Raw genomic sequence first — 22,809 nt, forward strand, 5'->3', positions numbered from 1 at the left:
CAACACTTTGGAGAAGGATCTTAATTATGGCGTTTCTCAAATGAATGCATTTTCTGTCTTGTCCCTTGAAGCTGAGCTAATTTACATCCAGGAATATATGAATTACAGACTCACTAGGAAAGCAGGGAAGGAGCAACTTGCAGCAAAGCACTTGACTGGAAAACAGGAGGCACACCACAGTCCAGGTCTTTCCTCAAAGAACTTTACAAAACTAAATATTAACGCAGTAATGGTGTGTTTTAAGAAACTCACATAGGGTCAGATCTGGAATCCAAGGCCTGTCTATCTAAAAGCACATCCTAAACCACCCTAAAGGCACAATGATTAGGTCATCCCAGTCAGGTGTAACAAGGACAAGTTTAAAAGGCTCCACCTACTTGTGCAGACCTTCAGAGACTACTATGTTGAGTTCCATGAACTATACATGTTAATGCTGGTAGGATGCATCATCCCTCCTCAGCCAAATAAGAAAGGATAGTCTATGCTGTACACAAATTACAAATCTTTTGAATCTTTTTTGCCTTTTCAATAGATTTGTTGTTTAGTTGGGTTTGGTGTTAGGGTATATTTTTTTTTTTGTTTTGGCTTTTTTGAGATATTAATGGGATTAATTTAGTTTCCAAAACAAAGCACACAAAGGCACTCCTTCAGCACAAAAGAAGTTCCAAAATAATGCCCAAACACCTCTGTGTTCTGGAGTTTTCAAAAACCAGTATTTGAATTCTGTGATTTAGAGCTAAGGCTTGCATTTTTTTATGACATGAGAGTCCTCTCCTACCACCTGTACCACAGCAACTGCAAGCTAAGGTACAAGCTTAGCTTAGTTTAGAGCTTGCTTAACAAACTACACAAATACCTGAGTACAATTTTTTAACTTGTAATATTATCAAAAGCTCCAAGTGCACTGTTGCCTCTCAATCCCCTGCAGAAGCAAGATGCTCCTATTTTTAGAACTTTAATGCTTTTTAAGCATTTAAAAGATAACATTATATTCATGATTTCATGCTCCAAACCTGAAGCAACTTTTAGACAGTAATTTTTACCTGGCAAATATGTGTTACTGTTTCCTATAGGTAAAAACAGCAAATTATCAGCCAGCAACTTAGAATCTTAAAAAATGACCACAACCTAAAGCATGAAACAGCTACAGTGAGGTCAAAAAAATTGCTTGCTGTGAAATCTTGCTGGAAAAGGAAACATCAGCATCTGAGAAGATACTTTAAATAACATAAAACAACTAAAAAAAAAAATTATATATATATATATATATATATATATATATATATAGGTTTGAAATCATGTTTATCTTTGGTATTTTCTGACTTTTTGTTTTTATATATTTCAAATTCAGAGGGAAATAGTCAATTCAATTCCCCAGAACATATTATGCAATAAGCAGACAAATTAACAAGTTAAGAAGGGAAAATGATAAACATATTCCAAAACCAATAAAATACTCATCTTTAAATAGCAACTTTTAGATCACACTGTCCCAATGAGGAAAAAACTGTTAAAACCTGTAAAATAATCTGACCAATATCTTGACTTTACAAGAACTGAAGCCAATAATTAAGTGTATGGTCTGCTCTGTGTTCACCCTTTTCAGGTCTCCATTACAACAACCACCAGAGCTGGATAAATCCTCACAAATCTGAATTCAACCCCAATTAGGTGCAAAGATATTGCTCCGTATCTTCTTACATGGCCATGCTGCTCCTGCAATGTAAAAGCCAGCCCACTGTACAGATCTGCTGGGCTGACCTGAAGTTTTCTCATCTTTTTATCATTTCCCAAGAGTAATCATAAAGCAACTGCATTTCATGCTCTGGCACCCAGCGGGGTGGGAAAAAAGCAAGCTGTAAAGCCTCATAGTAGAGTTGTTTTTTTGTAGAGAGGAAATGATACTTTTTTTCCTTTGCTTTTGCCATCTGTTTCCAGGAAACACACATTCCATTAGAGGATATATGGATATAAACAGAACATGGCAAGTTAAGCAGAAATCATCTCTTTGTTAAACAGGTAACCTGTCATCATCCATACGAGCAATGAAGTATCAAGGTCACAGTAATTACAGTAGTCTCTTTAATAGGGCAAATTCTTGTAGAGCTGAGGGCAAAAACTTGTTTAAGGATGTTCTTTAATAAAATACGGACTGTGACTATGAAAAAAACAGTGGTCTGTTCATGTACAGTATGATTTTTTTTGGTGTGAGCTCTGACAAAGGCTGGTGAAAAACTTTGTTGATCCTTCAGCTACAGATCACAAAATTTAAGCATAAACTTGCTCTACAAATGATGTGTCTTGCATTAGTGAAGTGTGAGTATTTGACTTCAAGTGTTAATAGATTTCTCTGCTGCTCAGTATGCCCTCTGTTAAGTTAACAGAGTGGTGCTTGGGCTCCTTAAAAGCAATCCAGCTGTTCTGTGAATCCACAGTGAACTAGACAGTGAAATAAACAGCTGGATCTATAACAATGATTATGTTCTTCCTCTCAACCATTCTCTTCCTTTCTCACATGGCATTAGGTCTTTTGCTACAGAACACAATCTTGTTATACATTATTAAGAAATATTTTTGATTATATATGAAGTAAAGGTAGTGCAGACCAGTCTAGACTTAATGTCTATCCTACAGTCACCTCTGTGATCCCGGTTTCATTTCCAGTCCTGCATTCCTACACACAAACTTTCCACAGCTCCAGAAAGTGAGAGCCCTCCAATCTCCAAAACTCAGAAGTGGACTGCCACAGATTTAAAATTACCTCCAGCAGGTAAAAGAATCTGCCAGACAGAGTCTGGCTTTTCGCATTACTAAACTTCACCAAATCATGAGGACAATTGCCGTCTGTGCCATTTCACTCCCCTGTGATTCTGTCCTTTACAAGACAGAGAGCTGTGATATTTAAAACTGTCTTCTCCCAGGAACAAAATTGGGGAAATTTACTGCTATGAGAACTCATTATTAAGGTTATGAGACCCTCCTACTATGCTTAGTTACTGTAGTTATCTTTTAAGTACAGTAACTCACAGTAATCATTCCTAACAGTGATAGTAATTTTTTTCCTTTACTTGTACAGTATAACAACAAAAAATCTTCATTAACTTAATGAAGCAATGTTCCTCTTATTTACATTACTTTTAAGTGAAGACATCTCTAGGTAGCCTATTGAGCCAGTAATATATCTTGTTACTTCTAAAATCCAGGAAAAACAAGCCCAGCTGTTCAAAGTTATACAGAGATCTTGCCTTCTTATATCTCCCTTCTTAAGACTCTTAGAAATATTTTTACACAAATTTCCTCTCTCATTTCAACACCACTTGAATTTTTACTTATCTGTTATTTCTGCATATTAAGGAACTTCTGTTGAATTTCAGAAAGCTAACAGAGCTGTTTACTTTAAAACTAAATGTCATAAAAATCTCTCATGAAGGCAAATATATATATTGTAAATATACAGCTATTTCACCATGTTCTAATTCAGTTTCACTTTGTTGGTTTTTTTATCCTTTTTTATCTTAATATATATTATACAGAACTTGATTCTTTAGCTTCTTTTAATTCCAAAACTGCTGTTTTATTATGTAAACCTCCTACAACTCTGTCTTTTAGGTTTTGTTGTTGCAGCATTTTTGAGATCATAAAAACAGGCCTGAGAGCTGCTGCTAAATAATTGAAATTCAGTTCATTTTTAGAAAGGAGTCTCCCTTTGAACATTTGCTATAATAATGTCCTACTCCTAAAATAGCCTTCCATTTCCATTCACTGGTGTGCTTTCTGTGAAGACACTGAGGAAAAAAAAAAAAAAGGAACTAAAATGGGTATGAATGACACCAAGGAGCTATAATTAGCTAAAGCTCTTTTACAAAAATAATGGTATGTTATATCAGCAATTTTATTGCCATGGCAATGAATACAAAGCTAAATTTTTGAATATATTTATATGCAGAAAATATGTATAAGGGAGGTCTTACTTCCCTTTTTCCCCCTGCTATGAACAACAGAACATACTAAAAGGTAATCTTTTTACAGCTGATCTTGATTTCTTTGCACAATTCTGATGAATTCAATCAAATTATCTATTTAAAGGCAGATGATTTGCTGCTGTTCAGTGCTGGAGCTATGGTCAAACAACACATGCAAAAAGCCGCCTGTCTAGAACATGGCAAACAGACAAAATTTATAATGGAATTTTATTGCAAAGCTAATGTCATCTGAAAGAAAACATGGTAAGAAGAAGAAACTGAAGAAGTGAAACATTTTTGATGTAAGATTTATACCTAACTCCTGTGAGAATATAAATATAATCTCTGTGTGGGAAGAACTGGCTTCAGCTAGAAAAACTAAGCAATAAAGCTGGCACACACATTGCCCATAAAAACTGCAGAAGCTTGGTCTATTCCAGTCTACAAACAGGGAGAGAGAGAAAGAATGGTTGTCCACTCATGGATACCTCATGCTCAGCCATGCCAGTACCACTTTTCTGCCTCTCTCCTCCCAGCACAGCCCCAGCTCCCTGACATGCTTGCTGATGCTGAGGTCTTTGTCATCCACTTGCTAAACTGATACAAGCACTTTCAACTGCTTATTGAACAGCTTCTCTCTTAAAACACGCAAAGAGTTTTAATTTTTAAAACTTTATCCTAACAACGACAGGTTAGATTTAAAACTAATCATTTAGTTCACCAAATTAGAGCTCAGGTCAGCAAAACACTGAACACACTCTGAAATGGCAGCATGTGAGTGATTCAGCTGAGTTTCCTGGATCTACTGATATAACTAAAATTAAGCAAGTGGTTTTTTGGTCCAGATCCTAGGCAAAATGATTCCATCATGTACTAGATTCTAAGGTTCCAAAAGCAAATGCTAATCTCTGCAAAGAAAACACAATTTCATGACAGATTACATTGTCCAACTGTTTCACAGTCACACAAAAAAAATATGACCAAACAGAAGAATCCACCTGCTTATCTCAACCTGCTGTTACTCAACCAACTCACTGCATACATTGTTCACCTGGGCAGCAGATGGACTATGACTTACTAAATTAAATAGTCAGGAGACACCACACTCAAAGTCTGAGATGAACCTTCTGATTCTGGCCTAATCTACAGCACTAAAGAACAACAGTGATAAAACAAAAATGTTACCACATGATGCAATTCAGCTACCTGGCAACATATTGTGAACAGGTGTGGCAATGTTGACATCCTGGAGGTGTTTCAGTGTCTCAGTGTGAAACAGTCGAAGGGTAGATCCAGATGTGAAGGCAATCCAGACTCCCACTCCAGCCACAGCCATGTGAGAGATTACCATCCCTTCCTCTTGATGGGCTTCAAAGTGGTTCTGCAAGAAAAACAAGGGCTCTGTGGGGAGATGCAAGTCAAAGATATCACTCAACCTTTCTTACCAGCTTTTGAGTGCAAGCACTGTATCTTCATCCTCTTTGACAAGGACAAAGCTTCCTCTTCCTTGCTCAGGATATGTTCTGATAGCTGTGTATGATGTGTTAATTGCCCTGGGACTTTTTTGGGAAATATTTCATTATTACTATAGAAGGATTCTCAGGTCTTGAGCTAGGGTTCCACCTAACAACAGATTAACTCAGATTTTCTGTTTTTTTTAAAAATATTGCATGATAGGGGATGGCAAGCCCAAACCAGCTCAGACTTAAAAGGATTTCATATTTCTTTATTTATACTCCTTTGGGAAAACTACCACAGCTGTACTTTTATCTACAGCAGAAATTCTATTTCAACAATAAAAAAATACTTTTCTTTTGTTCTGCTGGGGGTCTTTTCATAACAAGAATAACAGAATGTAATAAAAAGTCATATTTAGAACGTAGAGTGTTTAAGAATATAAACGCACAATTTGCTCAATTACACACATAACAATGTCAGCCTTAATATTGCAGTTTGGTTTTTGATGCTTCTGAATTTCACAAGCATTAGCTATATTGTTTTCCTGTCCTTCAAAGAATTGATGCTTCTCATTATAAAAGCCAAAATCCTCTTTCTAAATGTAAGTAACATAACACTTTGAAGATAGACCTTTTCCCTTGATCTAGAGCCAGTTACAACCTGGCTCCAGGAAGGCAGAAATCTCTCTCTCTCTCTGTCTCTATTAACATGTGAGATAAAGCTGTAGTAAAGTTTCTTAATCATTAACAAGAAGGAGGCATTGTTTTCCCCCCAGTTTTGTCTTGTGAGAAGACTGTCTCTGAAGTTGAACACAGCCTTTTATTGTTGTGCCAGCTATTATCAGAGAGCCAGTCTGGTAAACACAAAACTTACTTAGCTAAATAAATGACAGACTGGTCCTTGGAAAAAAAACTCTCACTGAGGGGTATGGAAGTAATAAGTGCCCTAATAGTCACTTCACCTATTATATATTCTTTATTACATTTGCAGATAAAACGCAGAAGTACCTCCTCCTTCCTTGTGAAATACACATATAAGTTTTCCAGGTGTTACAATTAAGCTACATTTTGGCTTTTTTTTTAATTAAAATCAAAATATAATAAGGTTATAGATATATTGTCAAAATTTTCCATAAAAATTCAACTAACAGGCTAAGATCAGAGACAAAGAATAAAAAAATTAGGATTTCCACAAAGAAAAACTTTTGGTATTATGTTTACTAAGCATGTAATTCTTTTTTTTTTTATGCTTTGCTACTGCATAAACTACTATTTTCACTGAGAAATTTGCTGTTTAAAGAAGATGGGAATTATCTTTTGTGTTTTTCATTTGTTAACATTATTCTCCAAATGTTCAGTTTTAGTAAATGAACAGAATTTTCTCTTCAGCTGTCGGCAGTGGTTCAGTTTTTGAGTGTTACTGTATTACACTTTGATTCTTTGAATAATAACACTGCAGAATGTAAGGTAAGCAGCTCTGGCAGACACATTAATATTCACTGTTTTCCTCAAGTAACCAATATTCATTCATTACCAAATGATATACACAATTTGAAAATCATAAGATTTATTCAACAGAAGAATTTATCCATAAAAACATCTTTCAAAGTCAGAAACAGCCCTTATGACTAGATTTGCTGACATTCTCATCATGCATGTTCCACTGAAAAAAAGATTTTAAACTATTTACTTTGTTTAGACACTCATACATTCCTACACTGGTGACTAATTGGCTCTTGAGAACTCCTAGGGTATAGACCCACGGCTGCTGAAGCAAACCTGACCAGCAACTTGCACTCTTTGAAATTAGAAGAAAAATGAAGAAGATTGTAAAAAAAATAATTTTCTCTAGAGGGATCCAACCACAGCTGACAACTGTATTGGTGCCACTGAAAACAACTTGCACATGCATTTTTGTCACATTCCATTTTTACTAGCCAACTCATTATACTCCCACTAAGTCTGTCCTGCCGTTTGTACAGCTGGCTGCTGGAACACACAGACCCACTTGAAGTAAAACTATATACTGCAAACACAACAAGACCCGTAGGAAGAACTATTCTTCTCATTGAAAGGGTCCTCCAACAAGGAGCAAGAACATACCCCAAAACTGCACCTTCTCATGCATAAACTTTTGCATAAAGGATAGCTTTGACATCTGCTTCAACTATACATCTATCTGAAAACCTGTGAGCTGGTCTTTTCTTTTTATAACAAGAAATACAGATACAAAGAAAAAAAGATGTCTTATTCCTTTTGTTATCAAAAAAAATGGAATTAATTTTCTTTTTCTCTTTTAGTTTTCATACCTACATTCCTCTTGCCTGGCTTTTCCCCCCCAGGCTCTCCCATTCTGACTACAGCAGCACAGGAGCTGCAGAAGGCACCGTGGATGCCACAGCCCAATGCAGCTCACTGGTGTTCCAGCAGTGTGGGACACAGCAGAGCCCTTCTTTTGAAGGAGTGCTCACTTACACCAAACTGCTGCACCAAGAGATGAAGCATGATTTCTCCAGCTCCAGGTGAAGAGGATAATGGGTGCCATTACCTTCAACATCTAACAAATGTCTTTCACTCCTTTAAAGAAGTTACAACACACATTCATGTATAGGGATTTCCATATTTTTATTTACTCAGTTGAACATTTCAGTGTAACCCTTGTATAGATAGCAAAGTTTTAAAAACAAGATAAAACAGACGAGGATAGAATCACACTCAACCAGTGACTTTTTCTTTAAAATCATCTGGCATTTTTGAAGTTTTGAAACAAGCACAAACTGCCTTTGCAGAGTACAAGGAGCTCCAGGCACAGAGACCATTATCGGATGTAGGTCTGTACCCAACAGCAATACAACTGTCAAAACTAAGTGACAAATTTCTTCTTCACAGAAAGAGGATCAGAGTATGTAATTAATATATAACAGCAATAGATGCATTTCTCATGTGTGCCCTGCCAAGGATCTTGAGGCATTGTGCCAGTTTGGGGCATTGTGCCAATAAAAGACATTACCTAAAACATTCTATTACAATAACATATTATTAGAACAAGTGAATTGAGAGTCTTCCCCATATCAGAGGGGGGAGAAAAGCAGAAATGAATAATATCCAAATCAAATACACACCATGCCAAACCTGCTTATTTACTTAAAATTATTTAAGAAAGAAAAAATCTTAAATAAAAATCTTAGCAGGGCAAGGAGGCATGGAATAAGATTGTCTTCAAGAACAATGTACTTTGCACTTAGCAAATGTACAGACAGTTAAATATGAGATACCTGTGAAGCCTCACAAGGACAAGTTTAAAAAATAGACTTGAATATGCTCATGGATTTGCACAAACATGGCCTTAAAATCTTGCCAGATTCCTTTACAGAAAATGTACATGGTGCAGAGCCCATAGTATGCATGCATGACAGTAGCAATGAAGTAGCAAGCAGCTGCATTGCAGTGTACATGGAGTATCTCCACATTAAGTATATGGGAGATATAAAGGAGCTCAGTAAAGAGGGAAGAGTAACAGGTGAGTGCTGTGCAACACCTGGATTCCTGCTGACAGAGTGAAGATCACGTTTATGCAAAAGATCTTGAGTAAAATCATTACAACTAACTTTCAACAAGAGAGAGCACAGAGAGAGAACAAACATTTCCTTGCTCCTGCTTCTACTCATAGCAAAGATTCTGCTCTTCACAGTAACGAACAGGCAGCTCAGAGGTTAAAATATTTGATATAGACAGAGTTTAAATTGCCTCATATATTGTATAATATCAAAACAATATTGCCAGTCAACATGGGAAGAACAACATAGCAGATCACTTTTGGAAACATAAAACTAGGAAGTTATCAAAACAAGTCAGGTCAACTAAGTAGGCAGCAATATTGAAAACATTAGTGACCTGTTTTAGTCTGGTGAGATGATGAGAAAAAGATCAGTATGTCTTAATATCCATAAAGAAGCAAAAGAAAATCATTGCTAATTCACAGTTCTATGAGGAAGATGACACACTATGCCATGGATATTTGTGTGAAATTAAAAAGATGATCCTCAGCCAGACATACAGAAAATCATCATGTTCTTGAACAACATTACTCAACCCATATGCACCATTTCCTGTATGTTGCTTGCTGCAGCACTTATTGTGTGTGCAATAGACCTGTAATAACCTGAGCTCTGAATACAACAGATGGCTTAGTTGAGAAATGAGAAGAAACCTCCTGTGATGCTTTTGTAGGAAAATCTGTAGTAACAGCTGAAAAATGAAACTGCCATGTCTGAGAGATATTGGTAGAGTACTTGTTATTTTATGTCTCCAAACTTCTGTTTTCAACACTGCAGTCCATGACATTTTACTGTATTATGACAGAGTAAGCTTTAAACATTCTTTAATCCTTCAAGTTTGTCTAACCCTGGGTTTGTTCTCCTCTGCCAAAACAGCCCAGCATAGCCCAAACTGCAGCCATACCACCAGACTTAGGGAGAGCTCTGTTACAGAATTAGGCCAGACATGCCAAACCTATTTACAGAGATCTGGCTGTACATATCCAGCCTCACACAGGAACAACCTGGCTGTGATTTCTTACTGTTTTCCTAGTGAGAATCTGAGAGATTTTAGTAAAGTCTGTAGAATAGCAACCATGAGTCCCAGAGGCTGTGAAACCAACAAAAGTCCATTTCAAGCACCTATCCAAATCACTCATCCAAAATCCTTCCCTAATCATACCATTCAAACTACCAACAAAACAAGCCTTTAAGAAAAGCAAAGTAGGAGAATATACAATCCAAGCATCTTATCAGATGAAACAAATCTCTCAGAAAACACAGAAAAAGACAGAGGAAATTAGGATGTTCGCTATTTCTCTGCAAACCCATGACAGTGACTCACAGAATCAATTGTACCAAACAGACAATTGTTGGGAGAAAACACGACCATGAAAGAAAAAAACGCAGCAACAAAGCACACAAAGAAGGAGGCTGTGAGCTCATCATGACTCCTGTTAGAAAAAACTTCATGGCTGTAAACATCATGCAATTCAGTGACACTCTATTGTAGGTTGAAGGAGAGGTTGAACTCCTGATGCTTCATCAACTCTTAACTTTGGACTACTAAGATGTTCTTTTGGTGAAAGCTGTAATTTTGACAGAAATAAGGGCTTAACATTTTCTGGAAAATGTGGTCATAAATGTGAGTTTGAACCCTTAAGACTCTTCTCTCATTCAGAAAAAGCTGGCTTTTGTGTGACTATTCATCAGAAACTGCTCTTATGCAAATAAAATTTTTGTAGGCCACCAAGAAACAAAACTCTGAAAAAATATGTTATGAAATTATTGCAAGGTACAAGTAACATCCAAGTATATATAGGCAGTCTCTTAGTTAAACCTTCTTCTGTAATTAACATAAAATGTGCCTATAGGCACCCAGTTCTCTGCTGCCTTACCTCAGATTTAATTTTTGGAAAATCTCTTGCCCCAAATATTCTATCATTTCCAAGCACCTTATGGAAACCAGTGGGTAAATGGCAGCAAGGTCTGACGAGACATCAGCAGAGAACACAACAGCAGAATTACAAACTAAGGGAGTGAGATTTCAAAGAGCTGAAACCACATTTAATAAAAACTTCCTGAATCATGATGCTTCTTAAACACATTTTCATCTTTAAAATTTCACCACTTATACCCTGAAGCATAATAGGTGAGCAATGCTTTTAAAAGTGTTTACCTCGATGGAATGTGTCACAGTGCTGATTATAAAAATTTGTCCACCACATGCAGCCCAAATGGTCTCCTCCATCACAAGCAGACTTCTAACAGGCAGAACACCCAATTTAACTATCTTCTGAGGTTCTGTGTTCCATGTCCCATCTTCAATGAAAAAAGAAGAAAGGTTATACACAACCAAATGGTGATCTTAGCTTTAAAACAGTTCTGAAAAGTCCACTGCTTGAATTTCTGCAAGTTGCCATTTCAAGCTACACTGTAATTTGTGTATGATTTCTTTTAGCTTCCAGGGTAAATTTGCAAGGCTATAACAACATTAAGGAGAAAACCCAAACCTAAGTACTCATATAATTGTCAACAGAGTAAATTTTATCCAGATTAAATGATAATTCAGGAATACCACATTGCTGTTCTAATACAACTGCTTTCCTTCTCAGAGGAAATACAGTCAGAAACTCATGGCTGACACAATTGTCTCCAACCCAGGAGGAGCTTACAGCCAACTTATTTCAAGATGAATCGATTTCTAACTAGGACAGAATCATCCTTCATGTGCAAAATCATCAGGAAGATTTTTACTGTAGGCTGTAATGAGTGCAGTTCACTCTCTAAGAGCATTTTGATGGAATGGACCTTCCTACTACCAGATGCTTCAATTAAGATGGAAATTAAGACCAAAAAAAAGAAGAAATTAAAACTTGGTCTTGTGCCATACCTTCACTTTTCTTACTTTTTCCTCTAATTATAAAACCCACAGTGTTTTCTTTGGACTGCACTTAGCAGATCTAAATTAAATTATGCATGTGCAAGTGGCACAATCAGTTATTCAGAGAGGCTCTGGTAAGAATGCTTCCACCTACTGCTATGGTCACTCTCAATGGCCATCTCTTTGAAACAAGGACTAGGAGATTACTTATCCCCAAATTTAAGAACCAGCAACATAGGCTTCTTGAAACAGTTGTGGCTTTCTCTTTTATACATACAAATTGACATGTTAAGTACATCAAAATTAATTTTAATGATTTCATATTAGTTTATATATTGTAAGTGCTCACAGAATATAGTCTCAAAGATGACATTTCTATTCATTATGATTTATTAATAATATAAAAATCTGTTAAAAGTAACTGGGTTTCACCCTGAGATAAAATATTTCAAAAAGCACAATTTCTTCACTGAAAAGCCTTCTTCATGCACAAGCTGCAGAAAAGTTGTTTACTTTTCTGACACTGGTTTCAACTCAGTAACCACTTAAATTTTGATTGATGAGACTAAAGTAAACACATCTTTAGGCAAGCACTTCAGAACAATCTTTTTCTTCTTCCTCCTGAAAACAAGTGCATCTTCTATTATTTGCTTAGGGAACGGGGGCACAAAATGTCCTGCTTCACCAATCACAATAGCAACAACAATAATGAGAAGCCTCAGTTCTGGAGTAATTCTCAAAATTTCTGTCATCTCTGAGATCCAACCTTCGCTGAGTCATTCTCAGGATGTGGCCCTCTTCTGAAAGCATCTTTGTAGAAGTGACATTTAGTTTCAGGCTGTCAAAATAATTTTCATTATTTCAGTTTGCATTGAGAAGAGTGCTTCCAGTTATTAGCCTGCAAACTCTCCCAGTAATGTCAGAGTCACTCTGTGTTCTCTATGACTCATATGTACTGTTAGTAATAAACTTTGGGAAAAGTTTCCGTTCTTTAGCAACCACATTACTCCCAAATTCAATTCTAAACTGGAGGCTGCCCATACTCTATGACTGCTGCAAGCACTGCAGGCAGTGCAGAGCCTTCAGTGAGTGCAGCTGCACACGTGCATGTCACAATTTTCATTGCGCGAGGGATGCTGACTGCAGAAGTTTAACAAAAATCTGTTCATAGCACCATTCCTAGGGATAAACCCAGCATAATTCTGCTACATTCTTCCTGTCTTCTCTGAAGGATAAAGACAATGAGTTTGGGCAAGGAGCAGACATGCTGAGCAAAAAGCTATCTTTTCTAGTTATATTTTCACACTGAAAAAAAACATTATTATAAAACAAAAGGTCACAGAACTTGACAAGTTTTTCTCTTAAATACATTCAAGGCATACATTAATTTATATATAAAGCATAGCTGATACTGAAACAACAGGAAAATAAGAATTTTCAGGACCTCAACTGTGGACTCATTTACATTTTGCTTAAATTAAATTTCTTTTTTTCTTAAATCTGGACCTTTATGCCCTGAAGTTCCATGTAACTCCTCAGAGGACTAAGCATTAAGCCTTATTAATAATTTCTATCAATGTAAGAAGGTGCTTTCAATACTATCAATGTTATAAATACCATCTGAGTAATGCATATCTGATTCAACATTATGCCTAAAAACCTCAGTTCTCACGAAACCATTTCTGTTGGTGTGTGTGTTAACACAGTACTTGACAATCCAGTTTAAGAGTTCCATAGGATTGGACAAAGAAGGTGAGATAGAGGCCTCATGTCTTTTGTGTTAACACAATTTCTTGAAAAAAATATCTGAAATCCCACTTGATGTATCAGCCCAGGAAAGATCCAAAGCTATCACTCTACCCTATGACCCTAATCATGTGATAAAGCTATTCTCAGGTGCTTTTTATTTCCTCCTGCAAACACTGATACTTCTAGATCAGAAAGTATCTGAGACAGATGAGGGGAAAAAAGGGTAGGGGGACACTCTCTGGTCTAGTAATTAGGACAGTATTCAAAGGATGTGTCAGCTGTGTTCTGGATCCTGCTTCAGTGAATCATTCATTATTTATACAAAGTGGAATGGCACCAGGAGGACAAATTAAGCCCTGTGCATCTCCTTTCATTCTGTGGCAGCCAGAGAAATCTCTTGAGAGTGGAAAGCATGGGTAAAAATCCACTCAAGCAAGGCAAGGGTTTAAGCCTGATTATCCAACATACTTCTGTAAATGCTTTAACCACAGGCTGCTGGCTAAAAGTAAGATCACGATTTCATTTTGCTGACCAAGAATTTTATCACCCATCCCCAAAAGCACTTATCAAGTCTGTGTGGGGCTCACAAGTGGTTTAACACTAACAAAATCACACTTTGAAGAAAACATAATACTCTTCTTGCCTCTCTCTCTAGATCTCAGCAGACCCTGTTCAATACCTGCCGGCACAGACTTCATGTTTGACACTGGCTATTTCATATTATCTGTCTGATCCAATGTCCATTGCTTCTAAAATCTAAGGGAAAAGAAGCATTATCTCTGACTTGTGTAAACACCTGCAGATTCAAGACATGCTTATGTGAATAGTTTCAACAACTGGCACTATCCAGGTACTTAAAATTAGTCACAGCACTTGCAAAAGAGATAAGGAATAACTTCATTTGATGCTATAAAATCCTTTGCTAGTTAATGATCAAAATAGGCTTATTTTTTCCTGGCAAAAGAGAAAATAAGCAAGAAATAGAAGCCAAGATAAAACTTTTGCCAAGAAAATCTCAAGGCAAGTCTCACGAGGATATGAATTGCAGGTACAGCTGTATGCAGGAAAGAGATGTGTCTACAAAATCTGAGAACAGGTTCAAAGATAGAAATGAATCCAGGGGCTTCTGGAAATTAGATGTTATATATTTATGTTGTATATAAGATGTCTGATATTTGCATATTAGATAAGTATTTAAAAAAAAAAGAAGACAGATTTTATACTAATAGGTATGTGTTATGTCACTGTGTTATGCCACTATTTTTAATACTCTTTGTAACTTATGTTTCTCCAGAAGTTACATGCCATAGTTTGCACACCAGCATTGAACAGTATCTTGCAATGCATATATCAGGCTGTTTAGCTGCATCAAAGTAAGGTCTCTCATATTCATGATATATTTCTAAGACTTCAATGTAAAAGGAAATTATTTCCATTAGTGCATTTTGTTATTAGTTTTGTGATTTTTTTATGAATTTGAAAAATTAGTTATGTTCCTATTTGATTAAATTTGAGTGAATAGAAGAACTTTTAAAACAATGTCCATTTTATAGGAAAAGTTTTAAAACAATGTTCATTTTATCCTTCTGTGTTTGTTCCCACAAAACCCAATGAAGGAAGCAAAAATATTTTACAATAATTTACAAGAATAGGCTTCCTATTATTCATTTATAAATATTTTAAATATTTAGTACTTTTAAAAATTGTAATTAGTTGGTGCACTCAGGTCTTCATATGAGATAACCTATTAACATAGAGTTTATTTCCTCAGAAGGTCTTTTCAAAGTTTGTAGTAGTCCTGCCTTCCTTTAAGCTTTCAGTCAAGCTGAGCCGAGCAAGCGTTTTTGTTGACAGCTTCCTCTCTTGCTTAGCAGCACTATTGATGCTTTCAACAGAGCTGCCAACACAGCCCTGGGAACAGCAGGTCTTGGTTCATTAGTGCAGTGGAGCACAAACATTTTTTCCATCACATGGTACATACGCCAGCACTGTGGAGGAGGAAATGGTACCTACAGAAGTCAAAAGTTTAGCACATTCCTGATCACTTGAAAATACGATGAGACACTCAGGCTTGCTCTTCTAAACAATGTGTAACTAGGAATGTCCTACACTGTGCATGCATACTCATTTTTTCTCCCACATGCATCAAATTCTTCAAGCCAAATAGCTGACAGAGCTCTTCCTACAGTTATAGGGGGTGGTACTGAGGTCCTGGCATGAGATACACAAATAAGACTGAAAGCAATGTCAACATATTTCTGGTGATGAGTATTATGTGACACTGCAAAGACAACAGTATTTTATCTCTGTTTCAGTATCACTGCTCTAGTCCTCTCCCTAACAGCTTAATACCACTGTTTACTTTTCACAGCAATACCTCTCACAAAGTCTACTTGAAGTGGCAATCACATGCCAGAAATCCACTCTTCAGACAAGCTGGAGCAGTACATGGATCCACTCAAGCTCTGACTTTGACACCAGCATTTAACATTCCACATATTCTTCCTTTCCTCAATTTGTCAGAGGACACAAGGGTCTTACCAAATGCATCACCAGTCAACTGACTTGCTACTCCTTCACTTTTGTAACTGTTTCCCTTACTCTTGTATTTCCTTTCAGTTTTTGTCATTTTCCTTGATATTAATCCTCTGAAAATGCTCCACTGATTAGCGTCACAAAGCCTCTTTGGGCAGGTAAGTAATCAAACTTCTGACCAACTTCAGAGTTCCCAAAGTTCTTACCAGTGAAGTCTCTTCTGTTCTGTGCATGGCCAAAATTGCCTCAGCTATTATTTCACCAGACCAAACTCTTACTGAATGACTAAAATATTAATTCTTCTACTTTCTGCCACAATAATTCTGATTTTTTATTTTCTTTTTCCTGTTTCTCTCCTGTACTCTTTACATGACATTATGAAAAGGAAATGTATATCAAAGTCTAGGAGAAAGGAAGCTGGAACTGACTCCAGTATATCAGGAACAATACACCTATATTACATAAAGATTGTGATTTCCCTTTCCTAAGATACTTTTGTGAATGGAAGTCAAACACGCGCTGACCTTTTTTGCTATTACATCACTCAGAAAACACATCTGCTGGGCTGTCTGCAATCATCACAAAGGGGTTTTGTTATGTTTTTTAAAAAAAGACAATACAACACACTTTTCCCTTAACCTCTTCTAAGCATGTTTTGCATGGAAATATTAACTCAGCCTGAGGCAAACACTAAAGGCAGAATTTTTCAGACTGATAAGTGTGCAAAGGAGAAATTTTGCAATCTGCACCACTCCTCTTCCTATACAGAACAGCATTTAATTCACTAGCTGTCTCACAGTTCCCAAAACAAATTTTCTCACACACATAATATAAAGGATTAGTGAGGATAATTATTAGGGGTACTGTTTTTACAATCAATGTATTAGCTGACCTGCACCCTAGTGTTCTGATATTTTCACAAATCACCATGTGAGCTCACATTTAAGAACCAAGTAGGTTTTATGGTATCAGCACCTCAAGACTTTGCTTTCAGTTTGTGTTCAAATATATTACATTATGCATTTTTAAATACTTAAAAATACATAAAATACTAAAAAGTACTTATGTACTTTTTATCCTCATATGTGAAAGTACATGGATATGGAGGAGTCTGACTAAAATATGACTACCCTCCAGAAAGGAAGTTGTGCACCTCCTACTTTTCCACTAACATGGCATTTGCTCCTTGCTTTACTGTACAGACTTCTTAGTTTCCATTTTTTACTACTTCAAGACAAGATTTTCTTCAGCCAGAGCACTCTGGATGCTGTTGATGTGACATAGTTCCCTAGTGAAGAAAGTCAGAAGAAAGCACTTGCTGTTTGCAAACAAACATCACGGGTATTTATATGCACTGACCTCTCTGAGAACAACTGGAAAAATTAGAGCTACTCAGGTAAATGACACAAATGACCCAAATCATGGCTCTCTGACTACAAAGAGTAAGGAATCGAGCTTCAGTGACTCAACTGACCCACACAGTTTCTGCCAGGGAGGAAGTCAAAAGGACCCCAAATCTATCACAGACTGTGAGATAGATTTTCATCCTAGAAGAAATGTTATCCTTTCTCATTCATGGAATCCTGTAGCAATCATTTTTCCTGTGAATCTAACAGTATTTGTCCTTCTTAGGCTTCAAATCAAGATGCAATGTAGTGGTATATTTCACATTCAATTTTAAATCTTTACTTAATCTCCTTTGTGATGACAGACCAAATCCCAAGCTGAAGTGGCTGAAAAGTAACCTCCTCTGCAGAAGAGAAGGCAACCCTGATGAATTGCACAAAGCTCCTCAGAGGTTGCATTCCCCCTCCCTCTCATTTCACTGCTTGGATTCCTTTGTTTGGTAAATAGGTCAGTGCTCATAAAAACACCCCTCCAGGGCTGACTGCCTCACATAGCCACAGCAGCCAACATAAGGAAGATGGATGCTAACATAGCAGCAGCTGAGTCACACAACTTCATGGGGCATGGAGAACTGAAATAAGCCACGCTGACCAAGCAGTAAGGAGAGGAACTACAAGATTAACTGACAAGAGTCAGAAAAATATTGTTATTTCCTGTCTCAAAGCTCCAGAGACCATGACTCTGACAAGCTCTTTGAATATCTCACTGCCCAAAACCAGCATCTTCAGAAAAAGACAAACAGAGGATACTATGACCCTGGTCAATGCAATAACCTCCATCTCATAACCAGTCTGTAATGCAGTCTGGTTAACAGCTCTGCCCCACCTTAGACACTCTCTGTAGATATGCAATCCATGAATCCTTAGCTATACTGCCAAGAATGTCAGTTGTGTTTTTGAAGTGGTCTTTTCTGGAAGAAGTTAAGTGATAGTAATTGCAGTCTTAAAACTACTTAAATACACCAACACCTTTCAGAGAAGATGACAGATTCACTTTAATATCCCATCCAGGTAGAGAAACTGAAATACCAAAAATATTATGAATCTAGGATCAAGACCTCATTCCTGTACCTCAAAAGCAAAGTAAAAAAATGCTATTCAGTGGTAAAAAAAAAAAAAAATGTTTTAAAGGGAACTGAAATCTAATGCCTGGCTTTGGATCAGAGACAACAGCTCAACAGAAAACCTACTGGGATGAAGACAACAACTGGACAAAGGAAGTCTCTTTCCCAGCACTTTTTCCCAGATCCTTTGTTGCTTGGGGGGAAGAAAAAAAAAAAAAAAAAAAAAAAAGCATCCTGTACCTTTCCCAAACAAGTTCTTTATACAATCTAACCATGGACACATATTTTGCCCCAAGATTACAGATACTGAGTTTGGTTCCTCAGTTACAGTCTGAGGATTTAGTAGCCAAGGTACAGTGCCACACAAATCCATCTGCACTGTTCACAGGGCCCACCTCTTTAGAGAAGCATGACAACCATCATTACTGCAGCTCACACAAACAAGGCAGATCTCTGCTGGCTCTGTACCTTGCAAGGTTAGGAGTCTCTGTGCTAACATTTCACTTAAATTAAGGTTTCAAACCTTGAGCAAAGCATCACTGATTTTGAACTGAATCACTATATACATATATGCAATACTGCAGGGAATTTACTGAGATGTACTGGAAGCACCCGAACCAGCTCTGGAAAAGACAGCCACAATTCAGAAAAACTGCCTGGGATTCTCCTTTATCCAATTATTTATCTAGATACAAAACAACCAACTGTGATGCTAACAGAAAAAGGAGGCATACCATAAAATACATGAACTGCACACACAGGAAAAAGACTTATCCCATCTGTACAGTAAAAATGGGGTTGTCATTTTAAATGAGATATACAGAAACCTCTACCAATAGGGGATTTCTGTGTTTCATAAACACCAATGCTTGGTAGTTGAGAGAAGTAAGTACTGTGCTTAATACTGTAAAGTATAAGTATTAGTATTATATAAGTACTGTGTAAAATACTGTGTGCTGCTGTTAGCACATAAATTTCTGGACTCTTACAACATTAAAGACTTCAAGGTTTAAGCTAAGGGGGAAAATCAATTGTCATATGCATGTATGGTAAACGTGGGAACAGTATCAAAGTTCCTACTATCCTTCAAAAAGAGACAAGGCCTGTCAGACATACCGGAAAGAGCAGTAATCCTAGTTCAGCAGTTTTACAAAGAATTTTCAGAAAATACATTAGTGGAAAATTACTTCTGCCAAAATACACTGACATGTCAGTTCCTCAGGATGCCATCAAATCATATCACTATGCAGCATTACCTTCTGCTTTTGTGTAGATTGAGACATTTCCATTTACCAAGCCAGCAAACAAGTACTGAGACCTATATGTTAAGCTCATAACAGTTGATTTTTCAGGAGTGAAGAAGTGTTGAAGTCGAATTTTCTTTGAGCCTTGGCAACTTTTGTAAACAGAAATGCTATAGAAAGAAGCAAGAAGAAACAGACCTGTGAAATTTTGCTTTACATAGTTCTTGCTAGAATATGCAAAAGAGAAGTTTAAAATAAAATATTGGGGGAAAGAGGATTTTTTCCTTCAATTCTTGACACCCAAGAATGTCTGCGTAGACAACTTGCAATTACTTAACATTGACATATGACAACACATTCATATTATCTTGTCTGCAGAAACAGTTATTCAAAAAAGAGACATAATAAAAATTCTGCTCAAAGTCCTTATTATGAGTCTATCTAAAACTTTAATTAATTAAAAAAATATATCTATATTACATGGAGAACTAGGGAGAAGACAAGAAAAACGCACTACCAAACACCACTTAAAATTTCCACAATTCCTATTGATTGTTACAATGGGTATGGTAAGAATATTGTTAAATCTGGAATTATATCACTGATTTCTAGAAATGGCATTTCCCTTGGAAAATTTTGTTCTCCTTCATTTATATTAGTTACAAACACCTTCAAAATCACATGTAGTTACATACTTATGGCCTCACTAACTGTAACAAGATCCATTTGCCAACTGACCTATAAGTTAAGAACATGTAGCCTTGTTCTTCAACACAAATCAAGGCATGGCTTAGTAGGCCATCAGTTCAGAGACAGCAAAGTAATTCATGTCAATAGTAAACAGCAATATTTTTTTTTCATATGACAAATCCTGCATAATATGACAGGGCAGAACATTAATGGACTCCTCTATGCCATTCTGAAAATTTTCCAATACCTGAAGATTACGTTGTAATGTTATAAAAGTAGTATCAATATTTTCAGATATGATAAACTAATCCTCTTTCATCAAAAAGATGCCCTGCTTTAATTTCAAATACCACACGGTATCTTTTTAAATAATGTAGAGTGCATTTTATCCTTGATTTAAGTGGAAAGGATACCTTGACACTTGGATGCTTTTTTCAAAAGTAAACATTTTCTTGGAAGTATCTCAAACAATTTTGCTATAGAACAGAAAACTTAATCAATAAATCATACACATTACACCAAAACCAAGAATCACCTTCCTTCTTCCATGCCAAGGCAAATAGCAGGCACATTAGAAGTTTTTGCAAGAGCATTTTCAGAGTCTGAAGCTTTGTTTTGCTCTTTCAGCTTCTCCTCCTCTGGTATGTAGACCATGCAGAGAATCCGTGATTCCACATTGAAGCACTCAATAACCTTGGGGCTGGAGCTTTGAAATGAGACTATTGCAACCTGGCCCATCTGATTAGTACAGCTGCCAATCTGAAATGAAAAAAAGAAAATTAAAAAAAAGCACAACAGACCATGACTGATACCTGTCTCCAGGAAGATCAACAAGTACAAGAAAGAATGGCTGGAATGTTAACTGAAGACTGCATCTCAAGTTAAATGTTCATTAAGACATAAGAGAATAATTCAGCACAAATACAAGAGATATCAAAACATTATACACACAAACTTGCCTTCTACATTCACAAAAAAGAAAGTTTTTAAAGCAGGAATAATAGTATGGCCTATTCTGATATCTGCCTCAAATGTATATACATTACATAATGCAGTTACTGTAAGTATCTGTGCAACATGCTACTTTAATAACTGGTATTCTAATTCTCTCAGGTTCTTTTAAAACAGGTTATATAGCTGAGGCCTGTCCTCTGCACAGTAACAGCTCTACAAAGAAATGCTCCATCCCAAAAGAAAGAGTATTCTAAACTTGCTGATACAGAAACCTAAATTTCTCCCTGATCCAGAACTAAGTATCATGAACGTGTCCATAAACTTGACATTTTAGGGAGCCCTAAGGACTCCCTAGGGATCTCCCCAGGGAGAAGCAAAAAAATCTACCCAAGGACAGTACATGTTTTTAACTCTTTTTGTTTATACAAAATAAAATAGGAAAGAGAAAGAAAGAATATTTTGTAGCAGCAGAAAGATTTAATTTGCATGTTTTTGCAACTACTGTTTACAAATGGCAAAGACAAAAGGAAATTATATGGGTTGCCTTAAAAAAGACCACTAAGAAAAGCTATTTCTAGCTTTTAATTCGCAAGGGTTCCCTTAAAATTTCAGTATTGTAGTAACTAGAAAAGCTCCTGAAATCATTAGCTTGCTTTTTTTTTTTTTTTCTTTTGTGAACAGCTTCTATCCACCTCATTTTTTTCTGCTGGAATAACTGCATGTCTGGGGTCATAGCAATATGCAGAGTAAATTTTTTTCCTATGCAGATTTAAACAGATTATTTTTGGCTAAAACATTCTTAAAATATGAAAACAGACAGTAGGACAGTGTAAGGTCATATGGGTTTAAGCGGCAATTGTTACAAATTAGCACATAACTCCCTTCTGAATGTGCTCAGCACTTTGGAATTCATTCTGTGCTGCACAAATCACACACACTTAACTGACACCCTACAGAGACCAGCAAGATCACATGGACAATTAGTAGCTAACCCTTTAAACATAAAAACAAAGAGAAAAAAACAGCCCAACATTTCTTTCACACCTACACATTGTCGAGAGTCACAAAAAACAATGGAAAAAACCAGGAGACAACCACTTTCAGAATTTACTTTGAGTACAGTGTAAAAATTACACTTACCCAAAGAAAACCATGCTCCACAGCACAGGAATCTGACTCTGTTTCTCCAACAAGGTATGGCTCAGGATTATAAGCAGCACATTCAACCTTCAAGGAGAGGAAAACTGTTAGCACATTAGAAAAATATGCCTGTTTCTGTCTATTTTAGTTTGCAATTAACAGAAGCATTTAAGGATATCAAAGAATCT

At 36.5% G+C, this 22,809-nt stretch overlaps 1 protein-coding gene across 7 annotated transcripts in view; it reads right to left on the reverse strand.

Moving 5' to 3' along the window:
- Positions 1 to 22,809, reverse strand: part of ARHGEF10 (Rho guanine nucleotide exchange factor 10) — a 109,586-nt gene that overhangs the window by 7,185 nt on the left and 79,592 nt on the right. For all 7 annotated transcript variants that reach the window (XM_059842795.1, XM_059842796.1, XM_059842793.1 and 4 more), the window contains 5 exons: positions 22,622 to 22,708; positions 21,063 to 21,286; positions 19,850 to 20,007; positions 11,135 to 11,277; positions 5,169 to 5,343 (listed from right to left, as the gene is read on the reverse strand). In XM_059842795.1, the coding sequence (XP_059698778.1) occupies positions 5,169 to 5,343; positions 11,135 to 11,277; positions 19,850 to 20,007; positions 21,063 to 21,286; positions 22,622 to 22,708 (787 nt within the window). The remainder of the gene's footprint in view (positions 1 to 5,168; positions 5,344 to 11,134; positions 11,278 to 19,849; positions 20,008 to 21,062; positions 21,287 to 22,621; positions 22,709 to 22,809) is intronic.

The sequence above is a fragment of the Haemorhous mexicanus genome, chromosome 3 (genome assembly GCF_027477595.1).
Source record: "Haemorhous mexicanus isolate bHaeMex1 chromosome 3, bHaeMex1.pri, whole genome shotgun sequence".
Lineage (NCBI taxonomy): Eukaryota > Metazoa > Chordata > Aves > Passeriformes > Fringillidae > Haemorhous > Haemorhous mexicanus.